This window comes from Lampetra planeri, chromosome 23, assembly GCF_965212315.1.
Source record: "Lampetra planeri chromosome 23, kcLamPlan1.2.h2, whole genome shotgun sequence".
NCBI classification, from domain to species: Eukaryota; Metazoa; Chordata; class Hyperoartia; order Petromyzontiformes; family Petromyzontidae; genus Lampetra; species Lampetra planeri.
In genome coordinates, this window is record NC_136129.1 from 8,161,770 (window position 1) to 8,186,470 (window position 24,701).

Below are 24,701 nucleotides of genomic sequence, written 5' to 3' on the forward strand. Positions count from 1 at the left end.
CTCACCACTCACCACTCACCACTACCACTCACCACTACCACTCACCACTACCACTCACCACTACCACTCACCACTCACCACTCACCACTACCACTCACCACTACCACTCACCACTACCACTCACCACTCACCACTCACCACTACCACTCACCGCTACCACTCACTGCTGCCACTCACCGCTACCACTCACCACTCACCACTACCACTCACCGCTACCACTCACCGCTACCACTCACCACTACCACTCACCACTACCACTCACCGCTACCACTCACCACTACCACTCACCGCTACCACTCACCACTCACCACTACCACTCACCGCTACCACTCACCACTCACCACTCACCACTACCACTCACCGCTACCACTCACTGCTGCCACTCACCGCTACCACTCACCACTCACCACTACCACTCACCGCTACCACTCACCGCTACCACTCACCCATGCCCCACGACCCTAACCCTGCCGCCCCACTCACCGCTACCACTCACCACTACCACTCACCCATGCCCCAAGACCTTAACCCTGCCGCCCCACTCACCACTACCACTCATCACTCACCACTACCACTCACCGCTACCACTCACCACTACCACTCACCGATACCCCACGACCCAAACCCTGCTGCCCCACTCACCACTACCACTCACCGATATCCCACGACCCGAACCCTGCTGTCCCACTCACCGCTACCACTCACCAATACCCCACGAACATAACCCTGCTGCCCCACTCACCTGTCCCCCACGACCCTAACCCTGCCGCCCCACTCAACCCATCGCTCACCTGCCCCCCTGCGGCAAAATGCAAAACCAAATTGAACGCGATGCATTTTTGTGGTGTGCAGTCATTAGCAACGGGGCCACAAGCTCACTACAGCTTCATCACAACTCAGCCAGGTTTGGGCAGCTGAAACCTGGATTCAAATTCATATTCTTAGGTTTTTTCTGGATTCAAACCCAGGTTATCTCAGCGGGGGGGGGCTGGCTCAGTTACAGTTGAGAAGACACGTGGCCGAGAGGCTGGCGTTCGATCCCCGGGTTCTGAGTGGTGCGAGCTCAGCGCTGTGACCTCTCGAGCCAGCCGGCCACCTCCACCTCGAAGGCATTTTGCCTCCGCCCGCAGCGAGGGGAGGGCGTGAGCGCGCAGCGTGCGACAGCGGAGGAGCAAATTCACACGGCGCGCGCGCGCTCGCACGCACGCCGCTCCACTCCGCAACTCAACCCGCACGAGCGCGCTGGCGTTCCGATCAACGTCACAGGCGTCTCGGGTGATCGATCGATGATCCGAACGTGCAGCCGCTCGCTGCCCTGCCGCCGCGGCTACCGACGCCGCCGTTCCTCGTCGGCGTCGCTCGCTGGTCCCTTCTGCCCGTGTCAGCAGGGGCTCGGCCAGCCAGACGCGCGGACTGTTTCGTCTCAACCGCCTCAACCGTGTTCGTCCACCACCACCACCACCACCAGAGGTCGCAAACGGGTTTTGATTCCTTACCCGTGCCCGTACCCGGCCGCACCAGGGTCGCAAATGGGTACCCGTACCCGGCCATACCCGTACCCTACCCGTACCCGGCCGGGTACGAGTAGGGTACGGGTATCGGGTAGGGTACGGGTATCGGGTACCCGGTTGCGTCCTCTGCACCACACCGCCCGTCACAACTCTCCCGTCTGGAATTCCCTCGGAAGTTTGGAATTCCGCTCCCATCGTCTCTTCCCCCACCCACCCCCCGAGCTATTACCGCGCCACGCTCGACTCGAGCAGCGCGCTTACCGCTCTTCACTGTTACACCTACGGTGGCGCTGCTTGTTGCTGGCCGCTGGGCGTTTTGGGCCTTTGGCACCCTGTGCTCAGCAACCGTGATTCTATATATATATACACAAAAAAACAAATGTCAGCAATTGTGTCATATTTATTTAATCAATTTGCTTGTTTGTTCGGAGAGGAAAGGTTAAGTTGCGGCACAAAGCGTTGTGCCGCGGGCAAGGGAAGTGTCCGCCCAGGTGGTGCCAAGAGGGCGGTGGTGCGTGACGCGCGTGTTCGTGAATGTCACCCCCAACGCTGCCAAAACACGCCCGCGGTGGCCGTGATGCGCACACGTGGCCTGGCATCCAGCATTGTGGAGGCAGCGGTGCGGGGGGGGGGGTGTCGGTGGATCGTCGTGCAAATCGTCGTGAGAATCCCATTCTCGTGGGGCGTCGTACGCCGGCTCGCCCCGGGAGTCGGCAGGACAACAAGAACAACGACAAAATGTGGACTGCGCGCCTAGCCTCGTCCGCACGGGATCAAGTGTTGCCCCCTCGCACGCGTGCGTTTGTCCCCCCTCCCCCACCCGGGTGCTCCGGTCTCTTCCCGCGTGTCAACACTCGGCCGAAAACATTCTTAATATATAGGGGACCGCAGCGCTTGGGGTACTTGCGGGCACCGGCTCACTGCCTGGCTGCCGCCTTTCCCCGCTTGCCTGCGGCTCCTCGTGCCCCGGCATTGAGCGGCACGCTAACAAGGTGACGTTATGATGCGACGTAGGTTCCAGTGTTAATGTTGGGCTGAAGCGGTCCAGTCTCCGCGATCCTCCTAAGACGGCGGCACTCAACCCGTGGGTCTTTCTGGCGGGGTGAGGGTGGGTGGACGGGAGGGGGGGGGGGCACAGGCTGCGGCATGCATACCGTGCAGGAAATTTTTAAATAAAGCACTCGGTAGCCTCCTGTAGGCGAACGGCGTGCCACTACGCCACACACCATGGCCGCTTACGGAGTTCATCAGAGGGACATCCCAACACATGGAGGTCTCTCTGCCGCCAGCGCTGATATTTGGTGTGCAAAATAATTTTGAGACTATGGCCTGCATCATCTGCGACCATTATTCGAAGGCTTTTTACTTTTACCGTCAGTTGGGCTGGGGGGAGGCTAAGGGGGTGGGGTTGGAGGGGCATGGGAATCGATTGTGAGGCTGGAGAAGCATCGTGGCCCAAATTAGAAAAATTATCGGAAAGCGCAGCAGCCGTTGTGAACCGGACGGCGGCCTACGGCTACGGTCAACACACCCACGGTATTAACCAGGGCGGCCCACGCCGCATTCCACCCGCGAACCTCTGCAACGAGCGGCCGGCGGACAGGGCGGGCAGGGCGGGACGCGCTCCCGCAGGGCCACGTCGCCTGTAGGATTTAACCGCGCGCCACGGTGTTGCGTTTCGGCCGTCGTAAAGCGTTTAGCGGGTATTTCCGGGCCCCTCGGTGAAATCCGAGGGGCCCCGGGCTGATAGTCCCTGTAACCCCCTTGCGGCGTTAAGCGTCGCCTTCGTGCTCTCGTGTCACTCGTCGTCCTGCAGCTGGAAGCGCTGGGCTACCTGGGGGCCGAGCAGCTCGCCGTGCTGGCAGCCCAGCCGGGCTTCCTGGGGAACTCAAGCCTCGTCATCAAGATGTTTGATCTCTCCCTGCTGTCCTACGAGTCTGCGGCCACCTTCCTGGACAAGCTCATTGCCACCGTGAGAAACGCCCGCTCGAGCTCCCGACCCCTCGCTCGCGCTTTGGCGACGTGTTAACCGCCTCGCCTGGAATACAGGAAGTCGTGGCTTAGATCCAGACCCTGACGATGCCTGTTGTATATTGGGAGTTTGCATGTCTCTCTCTCTCTCTTCCCCCGTGGTCGTGTGGATATTTCTCCGGGTCCTTTTGTTTTTCCCCTCTTCATTTAGAATCAATATTCACGCGTTTAGAGTATTCGCCTGCGATACATTTGTATGCGACAAGCCATTTCATTGAGCTGTCACTTGTGGCCAGGTCGCTTCTAAAATTTGTTGCAGTAGCACGGTCGGCTTACTTCACGGTGCAAAATAATTTCAACGTGGGCTGCCCCCCCCACCCGCCTTTCCACGCAGGCCAATCCCTCGACGCTGTCCGACCTGAACCTCGACTCCAAGCGCCTGCTGCTCACCTTCGTGTGGGCCCTGCTGGAGCCGCGCTTCCCCACGCTGAGTGAGGCCGAGTGGGGCGGCGCGTGGCTCTCGCGCCGCCTTCCGCCGTTCCTCGTCGCCATCCAGCCCCATCAGGTGGCCTCCATACCGGCCTCGTTCAACTGCTCTGCTTTCCAGGCCTTGTAAGCGGGGCGACCGCGAACAGGGGGGGGGGGGGGGCAATTGCGTGGATCATCGCCGGGCGCGTGGGGGTCAGGGTCACGGTTTGGACAAGGGGCGGCGAGCGATCAGTTTGGCCCCTCTCGCGGTGGCCTTGGGGTCAACTATAGTGTCTCCCATCTTTCTGTCCTGCTGTGATGGACCGTGACTCAAAGTCGGCCCAGGCATTCATAAACTCACATCGGAACTATGGGCAATAATTTTTTGTAATTTTATTTTATGGGTTGTGCGACAAACTGTATACGAGTAGCTAGATGTTGCGATGTGACGACGCGTTTGCATGATTTTGCCATGTGATCTCATTGGTCCCATTTGGGCTGGGTCCAAAAAACAAATGGGCCGTGAGAAAAAATCTTTGGGGCTGCCGAATATATGGGGACTTAATTCCAACTAAGAGCATAAATAAGCAATGAAGCGTACACATTAGAGGTAATAAAACACGTTTTTTTGTTCTGATCACATTGGCAATTTCCCTGGAATGTACCGGCCCACCGAAGCATGTGCCCGGACTGCCACATAGGCTGTCTAGGCCTGCTGTCCTGTATCTCCCGTGTCCCCGTGTCTCCCTTGTGCCCTGTGTCTCCAAGTATCACATTTGCCTCCCGTGCGCAGCTACGACAGCTTCGAGAGTCTCTACGATCGCCTGCCTGTGCCCGTGCGCACCGAGGTCGCCCGCAAGATCACGCAGCTACTGCAGCCAACAGGTGGCCACCGCCCACTCGAGATGGGAAACCCGCCACTCACCATCCTCCCCCCGCCACCCTCTACCCACCACTCTCTACCCACCCCCCCCAAACCGCCACCCTCCATTCTCCATCCTGCATCCGCTACCCTTTACCCAGAACCCACCACCCTCTACTCACCACCATCTACCCACAACCCACTACCCGCCACCCTGGCGTGGTCAGGCTGGAGTGTTGGGCGGTAACTTGTCGGAACGGTAGCGTGTTTGTCACTCTTTGCAAATGTCCACGGTTCGAGCCCAGCGGCTGCGCCGGTTAACGCTGCGGTGCTTAATGGACGTCACAGGTTCCTGCGAGGTCATCCAAGGCCTTCAAATGACGTCGCGCTGTTTGTCCTGTGTTTGGCGCGTGGCGGCAGTGGCCGAGAGGTGCGGCAAGAACGTGACGAGCGAGGATCTGCTGCTCAAGTACTACGGCCTGTTCTACCGGGAGGCCAACTTCAGCGACTTCACAAAGCTCCTGCCCACCTTCAACGGGGTGAGCGCCAATCTCGGACTCGAGGCCGCGGACCCACGAGGCCGAGAGCCGCAAGCCTAGGCCCAGGCCAAGGCCCCAGAGCCTTTTAGATCGAGGCCCGTGTGTGGACCAGTCAAGGCAGGATCCTCTAGGCCAGCGATTCCCAAATCTCTGGGACAATGGAACACCGTTAGCTCTTGGAGAATTCTGACGGACCACCACGCGGTAAAGAAAATATGGCTTTGTGAGATGTAAAAAAGAAAATCGCATCTGAAACAGATCCTTGCGAAACATTGCGGAGCCCCAGTGGTCCCCCCAATGGCGGCCGGACGTGGTGCTGGCCAACATCGCCCCCTCTGTGCGCTGTGCCTGCCTTCATAGGCGCTGCTCGCTTACAGCACTTGCCCCAACGGTCTGTTGAAGGCTATAACGGAGGGGGATCTTTGCCTTTGTTTTGCGCGTGCGTGCCCATTCACCCGTGCGTTTGTGGGTGCGTGCGCGCGTGGCAGAGCGCGATGATGACGTCGTCCACCAAGCTGACCGCGTTGCAGCTCGCCGATCTCCTGATCTCGCTGGGGCCGCGTGGCACGCGGGCCGACGCCACCCAGGCGCTGGCGCAGTTCAGCACTCTGCCGTGGCCCTCGTCGGACCTCGTCGCGTTCACAGAGCGCATCGGCCAGGTGAGAGTAGCGTCGCCACGCCGTCTGCACCCGTCTCGCTCCCTCTCCTCCTCTTGCCTCCTCCACCTCTGCCTGCCTCCTCCACCTCCTCCTGCCTCCTCCACCTCCTCCATCTCCCCCTGCCTCCTCTTGGTGCCTCCTCCACCTCCTTCTGCCACCTCTTCCTGCCTCCTCCTCCTCCACCTCCTGCCACCTCCACCTCCTCTTCCTGCCACCACCACTACCACCACTACCACCACAACCACCGCCACCATTTTCTTTGCGCAGGGTGCTGGGCAGTTGAGCGACGAGGTGCGATCCGAGCTCGTGACGGGGCTGTGGGGGCACCTGACTCCTCACCTCGTCAAGATGAAAGAGGTGGAGCTGAGCACGTGGATGGGCCATCTCCTTGGGCCCCTGCTGCCTGCCCTCTCGCCCAGCACCCAGCTCTTCCCAGCCGGACTCACCTGCTCGTCATACCTCATCATGTGAGATGCAGCTCAGTCTTCATCAGGGGCACGGCTCTTGGGTTTCTGCCCTGTGCACAGGCACTGCCTACAGAGGCATCAGCAGCCAATCAGAGTGCTCTCTCACACTACCTACAGAGGCATCAGCAGCCAATCACAGTAAATCTCTCGCACTGCCTACAGAGGCATCAGCAGCCAATCAGAGTGATCTCTCACACTGCCTACAGAGGCATCAGCAGCCAATCAGAGTGATCTCTCACACTGCCTATAGATGCATCAGCAGCCAATCACAGTGATCTCTCACACTGCCTACAGAGGCATCAGCAGCCAATCACAGTCATCTCTCGCACTACCTACAGAGGCATCAGCAGCCAATCACAGTGATCTCTCACACTACCTACAGAGGCATCAGCAGCCAATCACAGTGATCTCTCACACTACCTACAGAGGCATCAGCAGCCAATCACAGTGATCTCTCACACTGCCTATAGATGCATCAGCAGCCAATCACAGTGATCTCTCACACTACCTACAGAGGCATCAGCAGCCAATCACAGTGATCTCTCACACTGCCTATAGATGCATCAGCAGCCAATCACAGTCATCTCTCGCACTACCTACAGAGGCATCAGCAGCCAATCACAGTGATCTCTCGCACTGCCTACAGAGCCACCAGCAGCCAATCACAGTGATCTCTCACACTACCGACAGAGCCACCAGCAGCCAATCACAGGGATCTCTCGCACTGCCTATAGAGACATCAGCAGCCAATCACAGGGATCTCTCGCACTGCCTACAGAGGCATCAGCAGCCAATCACAGTGATCTCTCACTGCCTACAGAGGCATCAGCAGCCAATCAGAGTGATCTCTCACACTACCTACAGAGGCATCAGCAGCCAATAACACTACCGACTAAGCTGCACTCCACCTGTTCCTTTTTATAACCCTCAACATAATTCTATCCTTGCTGCTTTTGCAGATTTTTCAGTTTTTCAAGCAAATTGATGAGTGCAGTCATTGGTGACTTGATATCGTGATGCTTGAACATCCGGTTTAATCTCAGGCAGTTACCTTTTTTTCCCCAAAAATCAGCTGCTCCCTGGCCGTGCCGGGCCAGCCCAGTGCGATTCAGCAGGTGCCAGTTTTTTTTCCACTGCAGAAGCAGTGCCGTGCCGCTGATGTCGCAACACGATCAACGCATCAATTGATCCCGCCCCCAGGCCCTGCTTGGCCCCAAGTCGGTTCTGACAAATGCCCAGCGTAGAAAACCCAACCCATTGCCGTCCAATGCCCCACACTGGCTTCGCTCGAATGTGGCAGTGGAAAAAGGGGGTTGAGATGCGCCCGTTTAGCTCCCTAAGCCGCATAGCCACCTCGCCAATTGACGAGAGCATCGGCTGCCCCGTCTCGTTTAACCGAGGCTAACAGTCGCCTTTTGCCACCCAACAGGATGGCTGCTCTGAACAACTCCTACGACAATATGTCCGTGTCCACCCAGCACAGCATTTACCTGCAGACGAAGCAGTACCTGAAAGGTGAGAGCTCCGTGCCCGTAGCCTTGAGTCAGGCCTCAGCACGACCCACCCACCCACTTCCCCCACCAAACCCAGCCTCAGGCCGCCATGTGTGTATATGTTTACTGATGGGTAGAGCCGTGCTCTCCAAGCTGGGCTGTACGAGCTGGGCTCTCTCTCTGATCACGATTATCGGTTCAATTTTACTCGACTAATCGGTGAGCACGGAAAATCGGTGGAAAACAAAAGTCTCGCCCCTCCGTTCTCACTTGTGCGGCTGTCCGGAGAGGTGGCAGGCGAGGGTCGGTGACGTCATCGGTCCGTCTGTGGCGTGTCGGTGGTTTCCTACCTTCAGAGTAGTCCATTACAAATCTTAGTCGATGTGTGTCGTGTCCTGACCTCGCTCTCTCTCGTGGCGCGCAGTGGCGAAGGGCTGCCCCTTGGCAAACGTGACGAGCGGCACCTTCCTCTCCACGTACCTCGGAAAGTTCAGCCGCCAAGCCACCTTCTCCGAGTTCACGGAGATCCTGCCGACCTTTCAACCCGTACGTGCACTCGGTGACGCCTCGTGACCTTTAACCTTCCTCCGCGCCGCACGCGTGTGTTCACAATTAACCCCCCTCCCTGCCACCTCCCCCACCATCGACCACTGCTCTCCCCAGTTCCAGGTGCTGGAGCAGCTGAGCCCTGCGCAACTCGGTGACCTGGCGGGGGTACCCGGGCTGCTGAACAGCACGGCCGTCGTGGACCAGATTTTGGCGAACGTGCACGGCATGGCCGAGCTATCGAGCTTCATGGAGCGCTACACCAACGCGGTGAGCCACGAAGGCTAGGCACAGGCCACGGCCCCGGAGTCTTTCGGGTTGAGGCACGTGTCCCGGCGCCATCGCCCGCTGCGGTACCAACGAGGACACCGTTAAGCCGGCAAGTTGTTGTCTGGTAATTCCCGCTGCTGAGCAAGGGCCCTGCCAAATTCTTTCCTGTTCCTCCGTGAACGAGGAATCGAACACGCAGTTACAGAAGGTCTTGTGTTGTGCATGCACGTGGGGGAGCAATAGTCCAACGGTTAGCGCTAGGAACCCGGTGACCAGAGCTAGATTCCCGATCATGACCAATGCCCGTGACAAGTAACTGAACCGGTCTTGGGCCTCCCCTCGGTTAACTCAACCTCAAATGAGCACCCGGTGCGATGCGTAAGCCCCAACAGACTGTCGAAGGCTACATGGAGGGAGATCTTTGTCTTTTGTGTGCGCAGAGCACGTCGCAGCCCAGCGTGGAGGTTCGCGCGCGCATGATGAGCCAGGTGTGGGGGACGCTGGGCCCGAGCTTGGCCACCCTGCCCGACGCCGAGGTGTCCGTGTGGTTCTCGCGGTACCTCGTCCAGCTCCTGCCGACGGCCACGGCGGCCCAGTTCGCCTCCCTGCCGCCGTCGCTCAACTGCTCCGCCTTCCAGGCCATGTGAGTGAGGCTCCGCGGCGACAGTCGGTCAAGCAGGGGTGCAGGCACACGGCGGGTGTCTGTGCTGTGCCACCAGCGGTCGTCTCCCCCTGGGTTATTGGGTAGATTACGTACGTGCGTTGAACTTCTTTGGTGCCGGAGGTAGCCAACCGGGCCAATCGGAAGTGCGGGGGAAGGGGCAACAAACTAAACACAAAAAACTGTTCTAAGAGGAATGAGTTTTTAGTCCAGACTTAAAAGATTTAAATGCATGGGGAGATTACAAACGGACTCTCTTGCCTCGTGACCCGACGGCGGTAGTCTGATTGAGAACGTTTGACCGATGAAGGCCCGGCCAACTGCTCAACGGCACCGAACTCCGACGAGTCTCTCGCATTGAATTCCCGCGCGCGGTGCCAAACCCCCCCCCCCCCCCCCCCCCGGTGAAAGGGGGCCCCCGTCTGCGACAATCGAAAGACCGTTTCCTGAAACTCCGATGGCTCGATGTCTCGTGCCGCGTGCAGTGTGGGAGGCCTGGACGGGGCCTACAGCTCCCTGAGCGTGGACGCACGGCGTGTGTCCTACCTGTGGATGTCTCGCTTCCTCTCCGGTACGACCTTCCGGCGAGTTCGCTGGCCTTCAGTTGCAAACGCCGCCAGCGACCTCGCCCCCGATCTGCACCACCGGCTTCATTTCTCGTCTCGTGCCATCCTCTCTCTCCACCGCCTTCTGTCTGCCGCCGGTCTCGCTGTATTGTCCGTCTCCATCCCCCGTCGATTCGCTCGCATCATCTGTCCTCACAATGCTCCGGTTGCGTCATCACCAACTCCCCATCGCGTGCTCTCTATCTCCCCTCCAGTCCTGCCCACAGAGGCCCCGCGCTGTGGGGTCCCCGCTGGCACCGTTTCAGGATGGATCCCCGCCAACCTCGGCCACTTTGTGCTGCTCGCGAGCCGCTCTGACCTGCAGGGCTTCCTCACCGACGCTCAGCAGGTAAATCCGTCGCCTACACCACCGTGGCGAGATGTTAACTACCTCGCCTGGTATACAGGAGGTCGTGGGTTCGATCGCGAGCCTGACGTCTGCTGTATAATTGGAGTGTGTATGTTTTCCCCGTGGTCACGTTGATTTTTCTCTGGGTCCTCTGGTTTTTCCCTCCACATTTAGAAGCAACGTGCATTCGGAGTATTTAGCTGCTATAAATTTCCACGTGATGATAAAGCCGCTTCGTTCAGCAATCATTTGTGGCCAGGTGGCTCCTGAGAAAGAGCTACATAGCTCAGCCTTACCTATTCAAATAAAAAAATAGAGTCTAGTTTTAGTTTACACCAGCAACGGCGCTTCTCGGGATCAAGTTCCCAATGGCCATAGGGGGGGGGGGGGGTCTCAGCACCCCAGTAGCTGTAGGGTCTCCGAGTCAGGACCCCTATTGCTGCAACATCTCAGGAACCCAATTTGCCGTGGGGGTCACAGGACGACCCACGGTGGTGGGGTTTGAGAACACCGATTGCCAAGGGGGGGTTTCAGGATCCCAATGACCCCTGGATCTCAGGACCCCCACTGGCTCTGAGGCCGAGCGGGTCTCAGGCCACCAGGTGGCCTCGCTGACTTTGCGCTGTCGTTGCTGGCCGCGTCACACAGCTGGACGCGGCGCTCACGACGGACGCGGTGGTGGACACGTTCCGGGCGGCGCGCGATCTGCCCTCCGACCTCCAGAAGCTGGTGCTGGGCGCGATGCTCAACCGCAACTTCACCGCTGACAAGTGAGGCCAGCGGCCCTTTTGCCCGGTGGTCCGGGCACCGGGGGCCAAGGGTGACCGGGAGGGCAAAATCACGAGGGCCTAGATTCCCCTGAATTAGTCCTAATTGGTTTAAAGCTTTCGTGACTGCAAGGATTCATCTTCTTGGTTCTTTCGGTAAAGTCAAGTAGAAGGGAAATAATAAAATAATAAAAATAAAACATAAAATAATTCTCACGACGTTTCGGCCACAACGCAAGCAGCCGTCCTCAGGTGAAGAACAGGTCTGTCGGAAAGACAGCGTCTGAATAAACACCACCAGGCTTGGCAGCGTATATTTAAGCTGGGTTGGAGGGGGAAGAGCGCCTTGACATTCCTTCCCTTTATTAATGCTAACCCTACTCCCTACCTTTGATGTTGCTAATCCTGCATAATGCACGGGCATAATATGACTTTGAAACTCCCCGCCCACCTCCTACGCATTCCACAAGTAGTGACTAATTCCATATCTGCATTTCCCATAAATATGTGAAATTCCTCTTGATATGCAAATTCTTTTGGGTGACGTACTCTCCCCACGCCAAGAAGCCACCGCACTATCGTACTCAGGATTACTCGCACCTCTACGGTGCATCACAATGAGAATCTCGATTTAGACCCGGAGGAATACAGTGTCTGAATCGCAGTGGCCAAAGTCGCCCAACTGCTCCTGTGCCCGCCAGGATTCCGGATTCCTTGATTTGCGTTTACCCGGACGTGACGACCGTGCCCCCGACGGACGCGGTCCTCGTCGCCAAGCTCAAGGCGTGCCTCCAGAGCGCCAGCGCCGGCTCCGCCAGTGCCCAGCAGCAGCAGCAGCAGAAGGTCAGTTTAACACGTAGCAGGCTTTCGCGACCAATATTATTCATAATGAACGTTTTTGGGTTAGATCGCGTTATTTATAAATGTGTCGTAACCCTCCACCACCCGACATGGCCAATCAGCAAAAAAAGTGCCACGTTGACAAAAGACAAATAGTTCACTACTTTAGCCCACCGGTGTGTTTAAGGGAGTAGCAATGAGGACAGATGAAGTGGGAGACCGTGCTCGTAACTGTCGTTCTGCAGTCATCCACTCACGATGGCATCGTTCACAAAAGCTGCCCACGCGCAGTCACAGCCCATTCGCCGTAAGAATGGCGCGGATAGCAAATGTGCTCGTTGTTTTTATATGAAACAACTTATTCATTTGTCAGGCTCTGGAGCTGGCCCAGAGGTTTACTAAATGGTTTTCACAATAACATTGTGTATCCGGGAAAACCTAACCTCGTATCAAGACTCTCTCTCTCTCTCAAGGAGGTCCGGCGTCAGGACGTTTGGCCAATTCCTTCAGTGAGAAAGCCAAAAAGGCCATTTTATAAACACCCCCACCGTGCGTACAAAAGGATAACACTCAAAGCTCCGCACAGACGGAGCACTCCAACTTTGGCGAGTTCTTGACAAACGTGGGAAGAAAACCGGAGGACCTTGGAGAAAGTCCCACAGGCAGACGAAGAGACAGCGCCCAACACTGAGGACACACGACCGCCACGAGACAACGATTGCGAGTGGATTGATAATCACGCCCAAGGGAACAGATTCAGAAAAACACGTCTTCCCCCCCCTCCTCCCCCGCGTCGCCTCGCCGCCTCTCTGTGCCGCAGATCGCCCTGGCGATTCTCGCGGGTGCCGGGCAGCAGCTGAGCGCTGCGCAGCTGGTACAGCTGGGGCCCGTTGCCCTGTTCCTGAGCCCCGCCGCCATCGCCAACTTGAGCGGGCAGGCGGTGCTGACCGCGTTGCCCACCCTGGGGCAGCAGAGCGGATGGAGTCTTGCGCAGGCCCAGCAGTTCGTCAATAAACTGGTCGGCATGGGAGTTTACGTGAGTGGCAACAGCGCACGCGGTGGTCTGTTCCCCAATTAGGCTGTGACCCCCCCCCCCCATATGAACCCGTGACCCCGTGTGAACCTGTGACCCCCCCCCCATGTGAACCCGTGACACCCCGTGTTAGCCTGTGACCCCCCCGTGTGAATGTCTGACCCCGCGTGAACCGGTGACCCCGCATGAACTCGTGACCCCCGTGTGAACCCATGACACCCATTTGAACCCGTGACCTCGCGTGATCCCGTGACCTCGCGTGATCCCGTGACCCCCGAGTGAACCCGTGACACCGTATAAATCCGTAACCCCATGTGTACCTGTGACCCCACGTGAACCTGTGACCTTCGTGTGAACCCATGATGCCCATGTTAGCCTATAACCTCCAGTGACCCAGTGAATCCATAACCCTGCGTTTTGTAGCCACCATGTAAAAGCTGTAGGGGTGTTGGTGGAAATGCGCCACACCACATATCCCTGTCTCTCCGCGACAGCTCTAATCAACGGATCCCAACCTGCCGAGAGCATCGTGGGTTTTTGTTTTACCTTCGAGTGCCCCGCGTGTTGATGCGCTGACGCTTGCCGTCGATCTGCCCCCCCCCCCCCCTCACCGTGCACCGTCGCAAGTTGGGTGACAGCGCGGCCATCGGTCAGCTCGGCACGCTGGTGTCCGGGTTGCCGAGCAGCGCCGTGCTGGCGCTGCCGGACTCGGAGGCGCGCCGCCTGCTCACGCTGCCCAGGATGCAGGACCCCGCCGTCGGCAGCGCCATGCCGCCCTCGGTCGCCACCGCCATCATGGAGAAGGTGGGGGGCCCTGGGTCGCACTCCCGCTCCGGGTGGTGCCGTGCCCCTTGCTGGGTTCATTGTTGGGTGCTCGCTGACGGTTTGTCAGCACGCAATGGGGGGGGGGGGGGGGGGGATTCTTAACGGCTGCTCCCAGAGTGAAGTATTTCCTCCCCTTTGACGTCTGTTCATTTGTAACGCTGCTCACTCCATCATTCGGAGAAACCACAAGCAAGTGGGAAGGTGATGCGATGGTGCGAGTGAAGACGATGTGACTGAGAGTGATGGCGATGTGACCATGCGAGTGAAGGCGATGTGACGATGTGAGCGTGCGCTTGCCAACAGGCGGTGAGGGCCTCGGCAGATCCGGTGGCCCTTGTGCAGGACACGCCGGGCTGGCTGGTGTGGGCCCTGCCCCTCGACACGATCCGGGCCCTGCCCTCGTCCGTGCCCCTGGGTCAGATCAACTCGAAGGAGTGGACGGAGACACAGGTGCGGTACGCACTTCCGCTCCACTGCTCGCTTCCCCTGCTTACCCACTCACCCGCTCACTCACCCATTTCCCCTGCTCACTCACCTGCTCCCCCCACTATACTCACTAGCGTCATTGTTCACTCAAAGCCCCCAGTCCGTCTTCACTTCGGTGGGGAGTCGCTCATTGTCTTCTGCCTCCTCCATGGTCTGGAGTTACATTCCCCCAGCTGTCAGTGCTGTCGACTCTGCCTATGCTCCAAATTTCAATTGTATGAAAGTTGTAGTGAGTTCAACTGAGTCGCAGACGTACTCTTGGAGTCAACACATTTATTTAACACCAACACACGGGGTAACTGCCCCTAAACAAAATAACAGCCTCTAGTGGTGATCACCAGGCTAACTACACTAGTTACTACTTAACACACAGATATACACACACACCTACACACACACACAACGTAACTGGTGTAGTTAGCCAGGTGGTGACCACCAGGCTAACTACACTAATTACAACGTAACTGGTGTAGTTAGCCAGGTGGTGACCACCAGGCTAACTACACTAATTTCAACGTAACTGGTGTAGTTAGCCAGGTGGTGACCACCAGGCTAACTACACTAATTTCAACGTAACTAGCTACAACGGACCGGACCGCAGTTCGGGTCCAGGTCCACGTGTTGGAGACTCGGTAGAACGTAGACGAAGGTTTCTGCAAGATGAACAACAACGCCGGACCCTCTGGGGGACCCGGCTTATATTCTCTGCGGCGTGGCTGGCTCCACCCTTGGCCACGCCCACCTTCCAGAATCCTCGAGCAGGATCTGGACCCGGACCATGTGACCACCCCCTAGCCCCCACTTGGGGTCCCTTTGTAGGTTTAATCGGTCACATGTCCTCTCGGGTCAACCGAAGTGCCATGGCCTTGAGTAATCCCGGCACACCCACACCCTTATCCTATAGGGACTGGCACTGCACGCCAAGCGTGGTGCCATCCAGCGCTATCAACCAGCGCTCACCGAGCCCCTCTAGGGCCGGTACTACACCCACATCAACGTGGTGTCCGCGATGTCGCTACATCGCACGCCGTGCCTCTCTAACATTCAGCTAGACAACTTGTTATTTTGAGAGAAAAAAAATCATCTTAAGGTTACTAATTAAATGTTACTTCTCATTTCAGTCGATGATTATTTTTAAAAGTATGAAGAGAGGCTACACGTGGACTGAGACCGGAAGGTACGGTGGTGATGGTGTTGGTGGTAGTGATGGTGATAGTGATGGTGGTGATAGTGATGTTGGTGGTAGTGATGGTGATAGTAATGTAGATCCCTCGTGAACTTGGTGATTGTTTTGTGCAGTGACTGGCGACCGGGCTGAGACCATCAATTCGCCACACTCAAGAACCCGGTTTAATCACTGGCGGCTGAAACCTGCACTTGACCGATAGCGATTTGAACGTAGTCACTGATATTGTGATTATCGGCTTTCTCATTCGCTTAGATTTTGTCTGTACTTGTGAGTGGGCGCCACGGTGGCTAGGAGATGTTAATTACCTCGCCTGGTATACAAGAGGGCGTGGGTTCGATCTCGACCCTGACATCTGCTGTATATTTGGAGTTTGCGTGTTTCTCTCTCTCATCATCATCACGGTGGCTAGGAGATGTTAATTACCTCAACTGGTATACAGGAGGGCGTGGGTTCGATCCCGACCCTGGCACCTGCTGTATATTTGGAGTTTGCGTGTTTCTCTCTCTCTCATCATCACGGTGGCTAGGAGATGTTAATTACCTCGCCTGGTATACAGGAGTGCGTGGGTTTGATCCCAACCCTGACACATGCTGTATATTTGGAGTTTGCGTGTGTCTCTCTCCCTGTGGTCATATGGATTTTTCTCCGTGCCCTCCGGGTTTTCCCTCCACATTTAGAAACGTGCGTTTGGAGAAGTTGCCCGCTATAAATGTCCACGCGATAAGCCACTTCGTTGGGCTATCGTTTGTGGCCAGGTCCGTTTCTGAAAAGTAGCTCCGTAACTCAGTGGGGCCTAACCTGGCAAAATAAAAATTGCGGTTTAATAGTTTTAGTGTGGTTTTATTTAATTTCTTTACGTACAATTGGAAAGGCGCTTTATAAAACACATGTTTTATTTATTATTATTAATCATTCATCCCACAGGCAGTTTGGTAGCCTCCTGAGGGGCTTCACCTGCAATCAGCTGTCCGGACAGGTGGACGCGCGCGACTTCGCCACCTCTGTCAACGGCAGCGAGGGTCACATGACCCGCTCCCAGGTACTGCACTCCCCTGCCTTGGAACGAAAAGTTGGATGCAAAGAAGATGCACACACACCGTGTCAACCCGTACGGTCTAACCCGTATTCTTGTAACAGGGAAATTGAGTTTTCAGGTCCATACGGCGTACAGCCGTTTCAATACGGGCAACAACCAAAAAAACGTGTGTCTATTTGTTTGTGTTTCTCCCTTGTGATGGGACTTTGTAGGATGAACGTTGAGAGTTATAGGGGGCACGGGGTGACCAATAAGGTCTGGATTGGTCTGTAATAAGTTAGGAGGCACTGGTAAGGGGTTGACAGGTATGAAGATGCGCTCGATTTAATCGACAGGTTGTAAGTTGCTCACCGGACTAATTGACGACATGGCTGGCGATCAGTGTAAGCCAGTTTCAAAGACAAGTCGCATGTTGTACATTACCAGAGCGTGTCTGTTTGCATGTTTCATCACAAGTTCTGTGTGTGGTTAATGCAGTACTTGATTCCTCTAAAAATGTATCTATTTGGTGTTTGAACATCTTGACACCTCCTGTTTTAATGCCAGAAAGGGTGAAACCTATTTTTATTTTACATACTTTGATACTGGCAAAAAGGTCACGTGATATAGCCAGTCACCCCGAGGTATAAAGGCTCTGACAGTGCATTGTCTTTATATTGTTCGCCGTTTGGTGACTAGGCCATAAAGAAGGCTGTCTCTGGTGTAGGCGAATCAGTTTCAAAGACAACGCATCATATGTAATTATCAGAGCCATGTCTGTTTACATGTTCACCAGAAGTGCTGTGTGTGCTTAATGCAAGTTGGATTCCTTGAAAAAAGTATCCATTTGGTGCTTGAACATCTTAACGTCCTTTGTATTGACAGAAAAGGTAAAACCTATTGTTAATTTTCATACTATAGATCATAGGACGTCTTCGTAGTTAATTTCGTTACTTCACGACAGCTTGTGCCCCGTCAAAGGGGTTACGCAGGCCCTGCTGTGAGTGAACTCTGTCTGGAGAAGCGTCAAGTGACCCTGCTCGCACTGGAAGTACAGAAATAGCACGGACGTAGAATTAACGTGAAACTCAATTACAGGGTCATGGTGAAATTAAAATCACGACAACAATCGCCGCACCACCACTCATAGCCGGGCAGTGGTGGCTAAGCACGTGGCCTGCAGTTCAGCGCTGTGGAGGCAGCGAGGAGGATGGAGTGATGCCCCCTCCTCACGCGTGTGCGTTTTTCCTCCGTGCGCTCATTGATTGCCTGAAAACATCTTAATGTGTAGAGGACTACAGAGCTTCGGGAATTGTCGGTAGCATTGGCGCACCGCCTGTCTGGCTGCTGCCTTCCAGCTCGCGCCTCTGGTTCCTGGGCGATTGTGAGAGACGCAATCTGCACGAATGAACGACACGGATGCTGTTTCGACCTAAACATTGTAATTACGTTGAGAAATGTAACACCGCTTCGTGAACAGCGATTAACGCGGCAACCCTCGTGTCAACTGACGCCGCCGACTGGGCCCATCGAGGGAAATATCGGTGCCCTCGGTATGCAGTCGTGGCAGCAATAATTATGTTGCCTGGGGGTCCCATCGCTTCCCATCCGCCTGTGATGCACTGTCTAGCCTAGCAACTCTGCCCAGGCATGGCCTGTAACGCAGCGGCACGGTGTTTACTAAGCGCACACTTTACCAAATCCTTATTTTGGACAGAGACTTGAGGAAAATATTTGTATCATAAATCGGTGGCTTAGAATATTTTGGGGCAACACCCCTCCGACCCACCCACCCACCCACCGACCCCTCTCGGCCTCGCCGTTGCTCAACTCGCTTTCCCGCCATTTTCCAGCTCAAGTGCATAGCGGAGGCGGTGGCGCCGGGCCCGGGGACGCTGAGCGAGACCGACGCCCTGCTGATGCCCAGCGGGGTCCTCGCCTACGTCGAGTGAGGCTGATGAGCGCACGCACCCCCGATGCCCCCCACCCCCGCAGCCTGCCCACCGGTGCTCGCTTTCACCCGGGGACTGTCCGGGACGCCGGGCTGGGCAATCCTCGTAGGAGTACGGGAGGAAGATTGGATGCGATGACTTTGGGTTATTATGGACAGGCGCACCTTGTGTTCTAGTGGTAGTGCCTTACGCCGAGAATCCCCACTCCCCAGCCAAGCCGTTCAAGCGGCGCTCTGGAACATACCGAGTGTGACATGAAGCCCTGAGTGAGGTCGATGGGCGGCCAGGACCCACATCCCTGCAGCGTGAGTGTGTTTACAGGGAGAAGGAGTGGTGGGAGTTAGGGGGCTATACAAAAACTCGGGGGGGGGGGGGGGGGGCAGGGGGGACCAGGACAGAGTTATTGTGAAACACATTTTATGCAAATGTATAAATGCTAAATGGAATAAGTAACACAATGTGACCTGTTTGTGTCGACAGTGTGATCTTCTCCGGCTCATCCACCCCGAGTGTGTACGTGGGACGGCCATGACTTTTGTGAATTTTGTCCAGCCCCTTGCAGCTATGGCAAATTAAAAGGTGGCGGTGGTCGGGTGGTAGTGAGGGTGACGGTGGTGGTGGTGGTCATGGTGCATCTGTCAGTCATCTCAGTCAGTCAACCCACGGCACCTGGGTCTGTCCCGTGACCTCCTGTCAGCGAGCCTTCGACACTTCAAGCGGCCTCAAAGCGCACCTGGTGATGGAGGTGGTACCATCCCCCCCCCCCCCCTCTGTGCGTGGCGGTGGAGTGCAGGCCGGACGAGATGAGGAGGATGCCTCAGTGCCGGGAGGTGCTGAGACGCGTGGGGGGCTCAAACCCCGAGATCTTCCCTCCCAACCACAGTCGCCCAAAACGGCTCCTGAACGCCACCTTGCACTGCCTCGTGAGAAGACGCACGACGACGACGACGCCGCCGCGGTTGACTCGCGTCACAGCGCTGGGGTCGACTTAAATTAATCAAATAGATGGACTTTCTGAGATTGGCCTTTGCCTCCTGTGTCTGGAGAGCGATTAAGACTCCGGTGAGAGAGGGGCGTAGAACCGCGTGCCCACGTGTGTTCACGTGTACCCACGTGTGCCCACGTGTACCCACGTGTACCCACTTGTACCCACGTGTACCCACTTGTACCCACTTGTACCCACGCGTGCCCACGTGTGTTCACGTGTACCCACGTGTGCCCACGTGTGTTCACGTGTACCCACTTGTACCCACGTGTGGCCACGTGGGCACACGCGTGGCCACGTGGGCCCACGCGTGCGTCTGAGTGCCCACAGGGCTCGTGTGCGTTTGGTGCAGCGGTCAGTGCACCTGAGCTACGAACCCGGAGACCAGAGTTTCGTTGCCGCTTGTTACCAACGCCAGTGACGAATATCTGCACCGGTTCTGAGCCTCCCCTAGGTCGACCCAGCCTCAAATGAGTACCTGGTGCAGTGTGTAATCAATGGCGCTGGAGAGGCAGAGGCGGTCGGGCGTGGTTTTCCGGCCACGACACCGCCTCGTGCGCCGTGGCGGCCTTCACAGGGGCTCGCTAACAGCACGTGGCACGACAGTCTGGTGGGGTTATAGGGGGATCTTCGTTACGTGTACCCAGTCATCCGACAAAAACTGAGTGTGTCCCCGTGACCTGTCGATGAGCCTTCGACGCATCACGTGGCGACAAAGCGCACCTAGCCTGGCGCAAGCGCTGCGGCGACGTCACCCCCCCCCCCCCCCCCCCCCCCCCCCGCTAAGTGGCGAACGGCGGCCGCCGCTGTCTGTTGTCGCGGCCCTGCGTCCGCCCACAGGGCAGGAGCGAGGCTCTGAGGGCGGAGGACGTGGCCGTGCTGGGCTGGATGTCGTGCAGCCTCTCGGTGTCCCAGCTGCAGGGCGCCGACTCGTCCGTGCTGGAGGGAGTGAGCGCATGCGGCCACTACTCGAGCGAGCAAGTCGCCGCGCTCCCGCCGCTCCTCACGCGGCGCTACGGGTGTGCCACTCCCCCCCCATCGCCTATGGATTTTGTCCTTTTGGCGCCTGCCGGTCGACTCTCTGTTGCATGTGCATACTTTTTTTTTTCCTATTACAATTATGCCCCAAGCTGCGATCGGTAGAACCGTGAACGTGCGATCCAGAAGTCGCAGGTTCGATTGCGTCGCCCACAAGTTTCACCAACTGATATGTGCACAGTTTCCTTTGTGAAGTGTTGCAACTGACTTGACATTTGGCCCAACAGGTACGCGGTCGGGTGGAACGGGAAGACTGCGAAGGGCCTGAGCGACCTCCTCACCGTCCTCAAGATGAGCATGCTCGACTCGATGCCCACGGTGAGGCTCCGCCGGGAACACGACACGGGTGACAGGGCCGATTAGCAGGGCCGGGCGGCCGGGCCCGTTGGCGGGACCGGACGGCAGGGCCAGCACCACTTGCAATTATAATAATTTTACGTTAATAATGCGCCCTTAGTTTAACACACTTCTTATGAGAAGGGGACAGCAGTGTTGGAACAGGGGGCAGCACTCTTGTCGAAGAAATTCAATCGGCAAAAATTATTATTAATCCAGGAGAGCCACACAGGAGGGGGGTTCCTATCGCATTGGGGTTTTTATTTGAAGACGTTAGTTAGCCAATTTAATGTTGAGCTTTTACACACGTGGGAGGAAACTGGAGAACCTGGAGGAAACCCACTCGTGCGAGGGGGCAACACTCTATCCCTGTAGAGATGGAAACACGTGGCGGTGAGTCCACTTGCAGTACCGGTTTCTCTCAGCGAGCCAGGGGATGGCACCTCCTGGACTGCCCATGAGTTTGACGGCATCAGTGCTGCGATCCACCAAGCCTCGCGCTGCCTCCACAGTGCTGAATCACGCACCACGTGCACAACCACCACCACTGGCGAGACGAGGCGGGGGGCCGGCACTGTTGGAGAGAGGGGGGCGATTGATCGGCCAGTTTGGTTAATGATGCCGATTACCGAGCGTCGTTATCGTGCAGGACGTGATACGGGAGGGGAGCCAAGACCTGCTGCTCAGGGACGTGCAGGAGAAACGCTTGAGAACCCAGGTGCGGCTGCGCAGGGGACGCAGCGTGGAGGACCTGGGGGTCCGGCTCGTCAAGAGGCCCATCAAAGCCAGGGGTAAGCGACCATTCCGCCACATTTCGGCCTGCTGGGCTCTCGATCGTGCTGGTGGTGCCTTCACCGACGATGGCCCCCGCGCACCTACATCGTCCGTCGTCATCGACATCGGCAGAATCTATTCAGGGCAATCAAGCAGCAGCTCCCGTGCTCGTCACAGCTCTTGCGCCCTCGTTAGGCCACCACTCCTCGCCCACCTCGAAGGCCGGGCATTGTACGGTTTTACGCGTGTGGTGCGATGCGGTAATGAAGTCACGGGCACGCGTGTGCGTTTCTTGCTTACATTGTTGATTGCTCGTGCGTGTTTGTGCTTTGTGTGCATTCGTGTGTGTGTGTGTGCACGTGTGCGTGCGTATGCATTTGCGTCTGTGTGTGTCTGCCAGTCATCTCAGTCAGTCAACCCACGGCACCTGGGTCTGTCCCGTGACCGACCAGCGAGCCTTCGACGCTTCACGTGGCCTTAAAGTGCACATAGCCTAGCACAAACGCCGCGTTGATGTCACCTCCGCTTATTGGCGAATGGTGGTTGTTGCTGTTGTTGGGGTGTACACACGCGCGTGTATTGTATCTATGTATGCGTGCGTACGTGTGCGTACGTGCGCATGCGTGTTTGTTTGTACACACGTGCGCGTGTCGTATCTGCGTGAGTGTACACGTGCGCGCACACGTGCGTGCGTATGTTGTTCGTACACGCGCGCGCGTGTCGTCTCTGTGCGTGCGGGTGCAGTCCGACGCGCCGCGTGCACGAGCACGCCGTACACGCGTGCCGACCTCTTGGATCTGGGTTCCGGGCTGCCCTGGCTGCCGCTTGCCGACCTCGTCGACTGCATCGCGCAGGCCACCATCAACGACAGCCTGGACACGCTGGGCGCCGCCTACTTCTCCGCCGACAAGCTCCAGGCCCTCAAGACGGTAAGGGGTGTGTGGGCACGGCAGTCTCGTCGTAGGAATTTGGATTTTATAACTGGAGGAATACGATTTAAAGCTTTCGTGACTGCAGGGATTCATCTTCTTGGTTCTTTCGGTAAAGTCACGTAGAATGGAAATAATAAAATAATTAAATTGAAACATTTAATAATTCTCACGACGTTTCGGCCACAATGCAAGCAGCCGTCCTCAGGTGAAAAACAGGAAGACAGTCATTCAGACGCTGTCTTCTCGACAGACCTGTTCTTTACCTGAGGACGGCTGCTTGCATTGTGGCCGAAACGTCGTGAGAATTATTTTATAAAGTTTTATTTTTATTATTTTATTATTTCCATTTTACCTGGTGACTTTACCGAAAGAACCAAGAAGATGGAGGAATCCGATGAGCTGCAGAGCTCCTTTTCCACAAATGTGCAGTCCGGGCGGGTCAACAAACAATAAAAAACAAGTACGGAGTGCAAAGTATAGGAAAGGTAATTAAAAATAACATTTTACTATTTTAGTTTTGCCAGGTAAAGCCCATTGAGCTATTAGCTTATTTTTTCAGAAGCGACCTGGCCACAAATGTTAACTCGACGAAGTGGCTTATCACGTGTACATTTATAACAGCTAAATAATCGTAATAATCGAAACGCATGTTTCTAAATACACTCTCAATGGAAGAGGATCAGGGTTCAGAGGGGATCAGAGTTCAAAGGTTAGAAGGGTTGAAAGGGCATCGGTGAAATGGTATCAGGGTTCAAATGGTGTCAGAGTTCAAAGGATATCAGTCAAAGGGCATTAGGGTTCAAAGGGCATCACAGTTCAGATGGAATCAAAACTTTAAAGGATATCGGGAAAAGTGTATTATATTTCAAAGGGTACCAGGGTTCGAAGGATATCAAGAGTTCAAAAGATATTACGATATTATCAATGAACACGTCAGAGTTAAAAGCGTATTATGTATGTTGAACTTCTTTCTCACCGTACGTAGCCAACCGTGCTAATCGGAAGTGCGGGTGGGGGGGAATGACAACAAATCTCGCTAATTGTGCGAAAGTGCGTGTGTGCGTCGTGTGCCTGCGTGTGTGCGCCGTGTGCGTGCGTGTGTGTCCGTGCAGGCCCTGGGGGCGCCCAGCACCAACGTGGACGCCGTGGCGCTGCGCCGCCTGGCCCTGGCGCTGAGCCCTAGCGAGCTGCGGGCCCTCGACATCATCCAGCTCGACCTCGTGTCCGTGCTCGCCACCATCCCCGGCTGGAGCCAGGGCCAGGTGCGACCATCCACATGCCCTCTTCCTCCGCCCCCCCCCGGGCACGGCTCGCGGGCCCGTAATGGGGTTTGTGATTCGGGGCGATCCGCCGCTTCAGTCTCCCGGAGCGGCGGGCTAAACAATGGGAACGTCTCTCAAGTCCCCCAGCCTCTTGTCGTCCACCCAGCTGTTGCGAATGGTTTTGGCGAAGTTAGTCGACGGGGCAGGTCATGGGTGGTGGGATAAAGTTTGGGGCGTTCCCCACTTCATTCAAGTGGTCTGGCCAGAGTGGAAGAGTAGGCCAAATAACCTCTAGACGGGGGCCCTTTAAGAGCTCCCACGAGCGGGAGGCGCTTCCACTCGTGGTGGTGTGAGCAAGCAATTTCAGGGTTGCACCTTTACCGTTCGAACACCGCGCCTTCATTCACTCATGAACACATCTTGCAAAGCACTAATTTCACGGGTAGTAAACTCTTAACTTTGAACGTTGTCATCCCCATTGCTATTTCAGAAATATTTCTGTCGGGAAATTACGCGTGAAATCATCAACGTGAGCAACAATAATCGCGATCTTACGCGCATTTGCAAGCCAGGCGATACGATTATCATGGACATCATGTCGTACGATCCATCGACGTACCGTATCGCCGAATCGCGACGGTTCGATGCCTGGGTTCGACAGCCAACTCAGGCACCTTTCTGCGTGGAGTCTGTGTATGTTCTCGCACACTTCTGCAATCGGTTTCCCTCCGCGTAGTGCGGTTATCTCTCTAGGCGAAAAATAACACAACGCAACTGGCATCAGCCAAAACATTGCAACGCTTGAAAAAGTGACCTGCGAATTACTCAATTGGGATCGTACGTAGTAGGAACAGTACCCTTCTATA

At 56.3% G+C, this 24,701-nt stretch overlaps 1 protein-coding gene across 1 annotated transcript in view; it reads left to right on the forward strand.

The window, feature by feature from the left end:
* Nucleotides 1-24,701, forward strand: part of LOC144726536 (uncharacterized) — a 43,609-nt gene that overhangs the window by 12,790 nt on the left and 6,118 nt on the right. Inside the window, exons 6-32 of the mRNA XM_078605330.1 lie at nt 1,131-1,415; nt 3,328-3,483; nt 3,877-4,094; nt 4,744-4,835; nt 5,233-5,351; nt 5,840-6,010; nt 6,278-6,477; nt 7,907-7,992; nt 8,395-8,516; nt 8,634-8,786; nt 9,227-9,429; nt 9,933-10,018; nt 10,268-10,401; nt 11,050-11,171; nt 11,870-12,011; nt 12,829-13,044; nt 13,669-13,845; nt 14,170-14,316; nt 15,474-15,529; nt 16,466-16,580; nt 18,410-18,504; nt 19,302-19,431; nt 20,334-20,512; nt 20,759-20,849; nt 21,517-21,658; nt 22,386-22,570; nt 23,686-23,835. Coding sequence (XP_078461456.1) covers nt 1,131-1,415; nt 3,328-3,483; nt 3,877-4,094; nt 4,744-4,835; nt 5,233-5,351; nt 5,840-6,010; nt 6,278-6,477; nt 7,907-7,992; nt 8,395-8,516; nt 8,634-8,786; nt 9,227-9,429; nt 9,933-10,018; nt 10,268-10,401; nt 11,050-11,171; nt 11,870-12,011; nt 12,829-13,044; nt 13,669-13,845; nt 14,170-14,316; nt 15,474-15,529; nt 16,466-16,580; nt 18,410-18,504; nt 19,302-19,431; nt 20,334-20,512; nt 20,759-20,849; nt 21,517-21,658; nt 22,386-22,570; nt 23,686-23,835 — 3,972 coding nt within the window. The remainder of the gene's footprint in view (nt 1-1,130; nt 1,416-3,327; nt 3,484-3,876; nt 4,095-4,743; nt 4,836-5,232; nt 5,352-5,839; nt 6,011-6,277; nt 6,478-7,906; nt 7,993-8,394; nt 8,517-8,633; nt 8,787-9,226; nt 9,430-9,932; nt 10,019-10,267; nt 10,402-11,049; nt 11,172-11,869; nt 12,012-12,828; nt 13,045-13,668; nt 13,846-14,169; nt 14,317-15,473; nt 15,530-16,465; nt 16,581-18,409; nt 18,505-19,301; nt 19,432-20,333; nt 20,513-20,758; nt 20,850-21,516; nt 21,659-22,385; nt 22,571-23,685; nt 23,836-24,701) is intronic.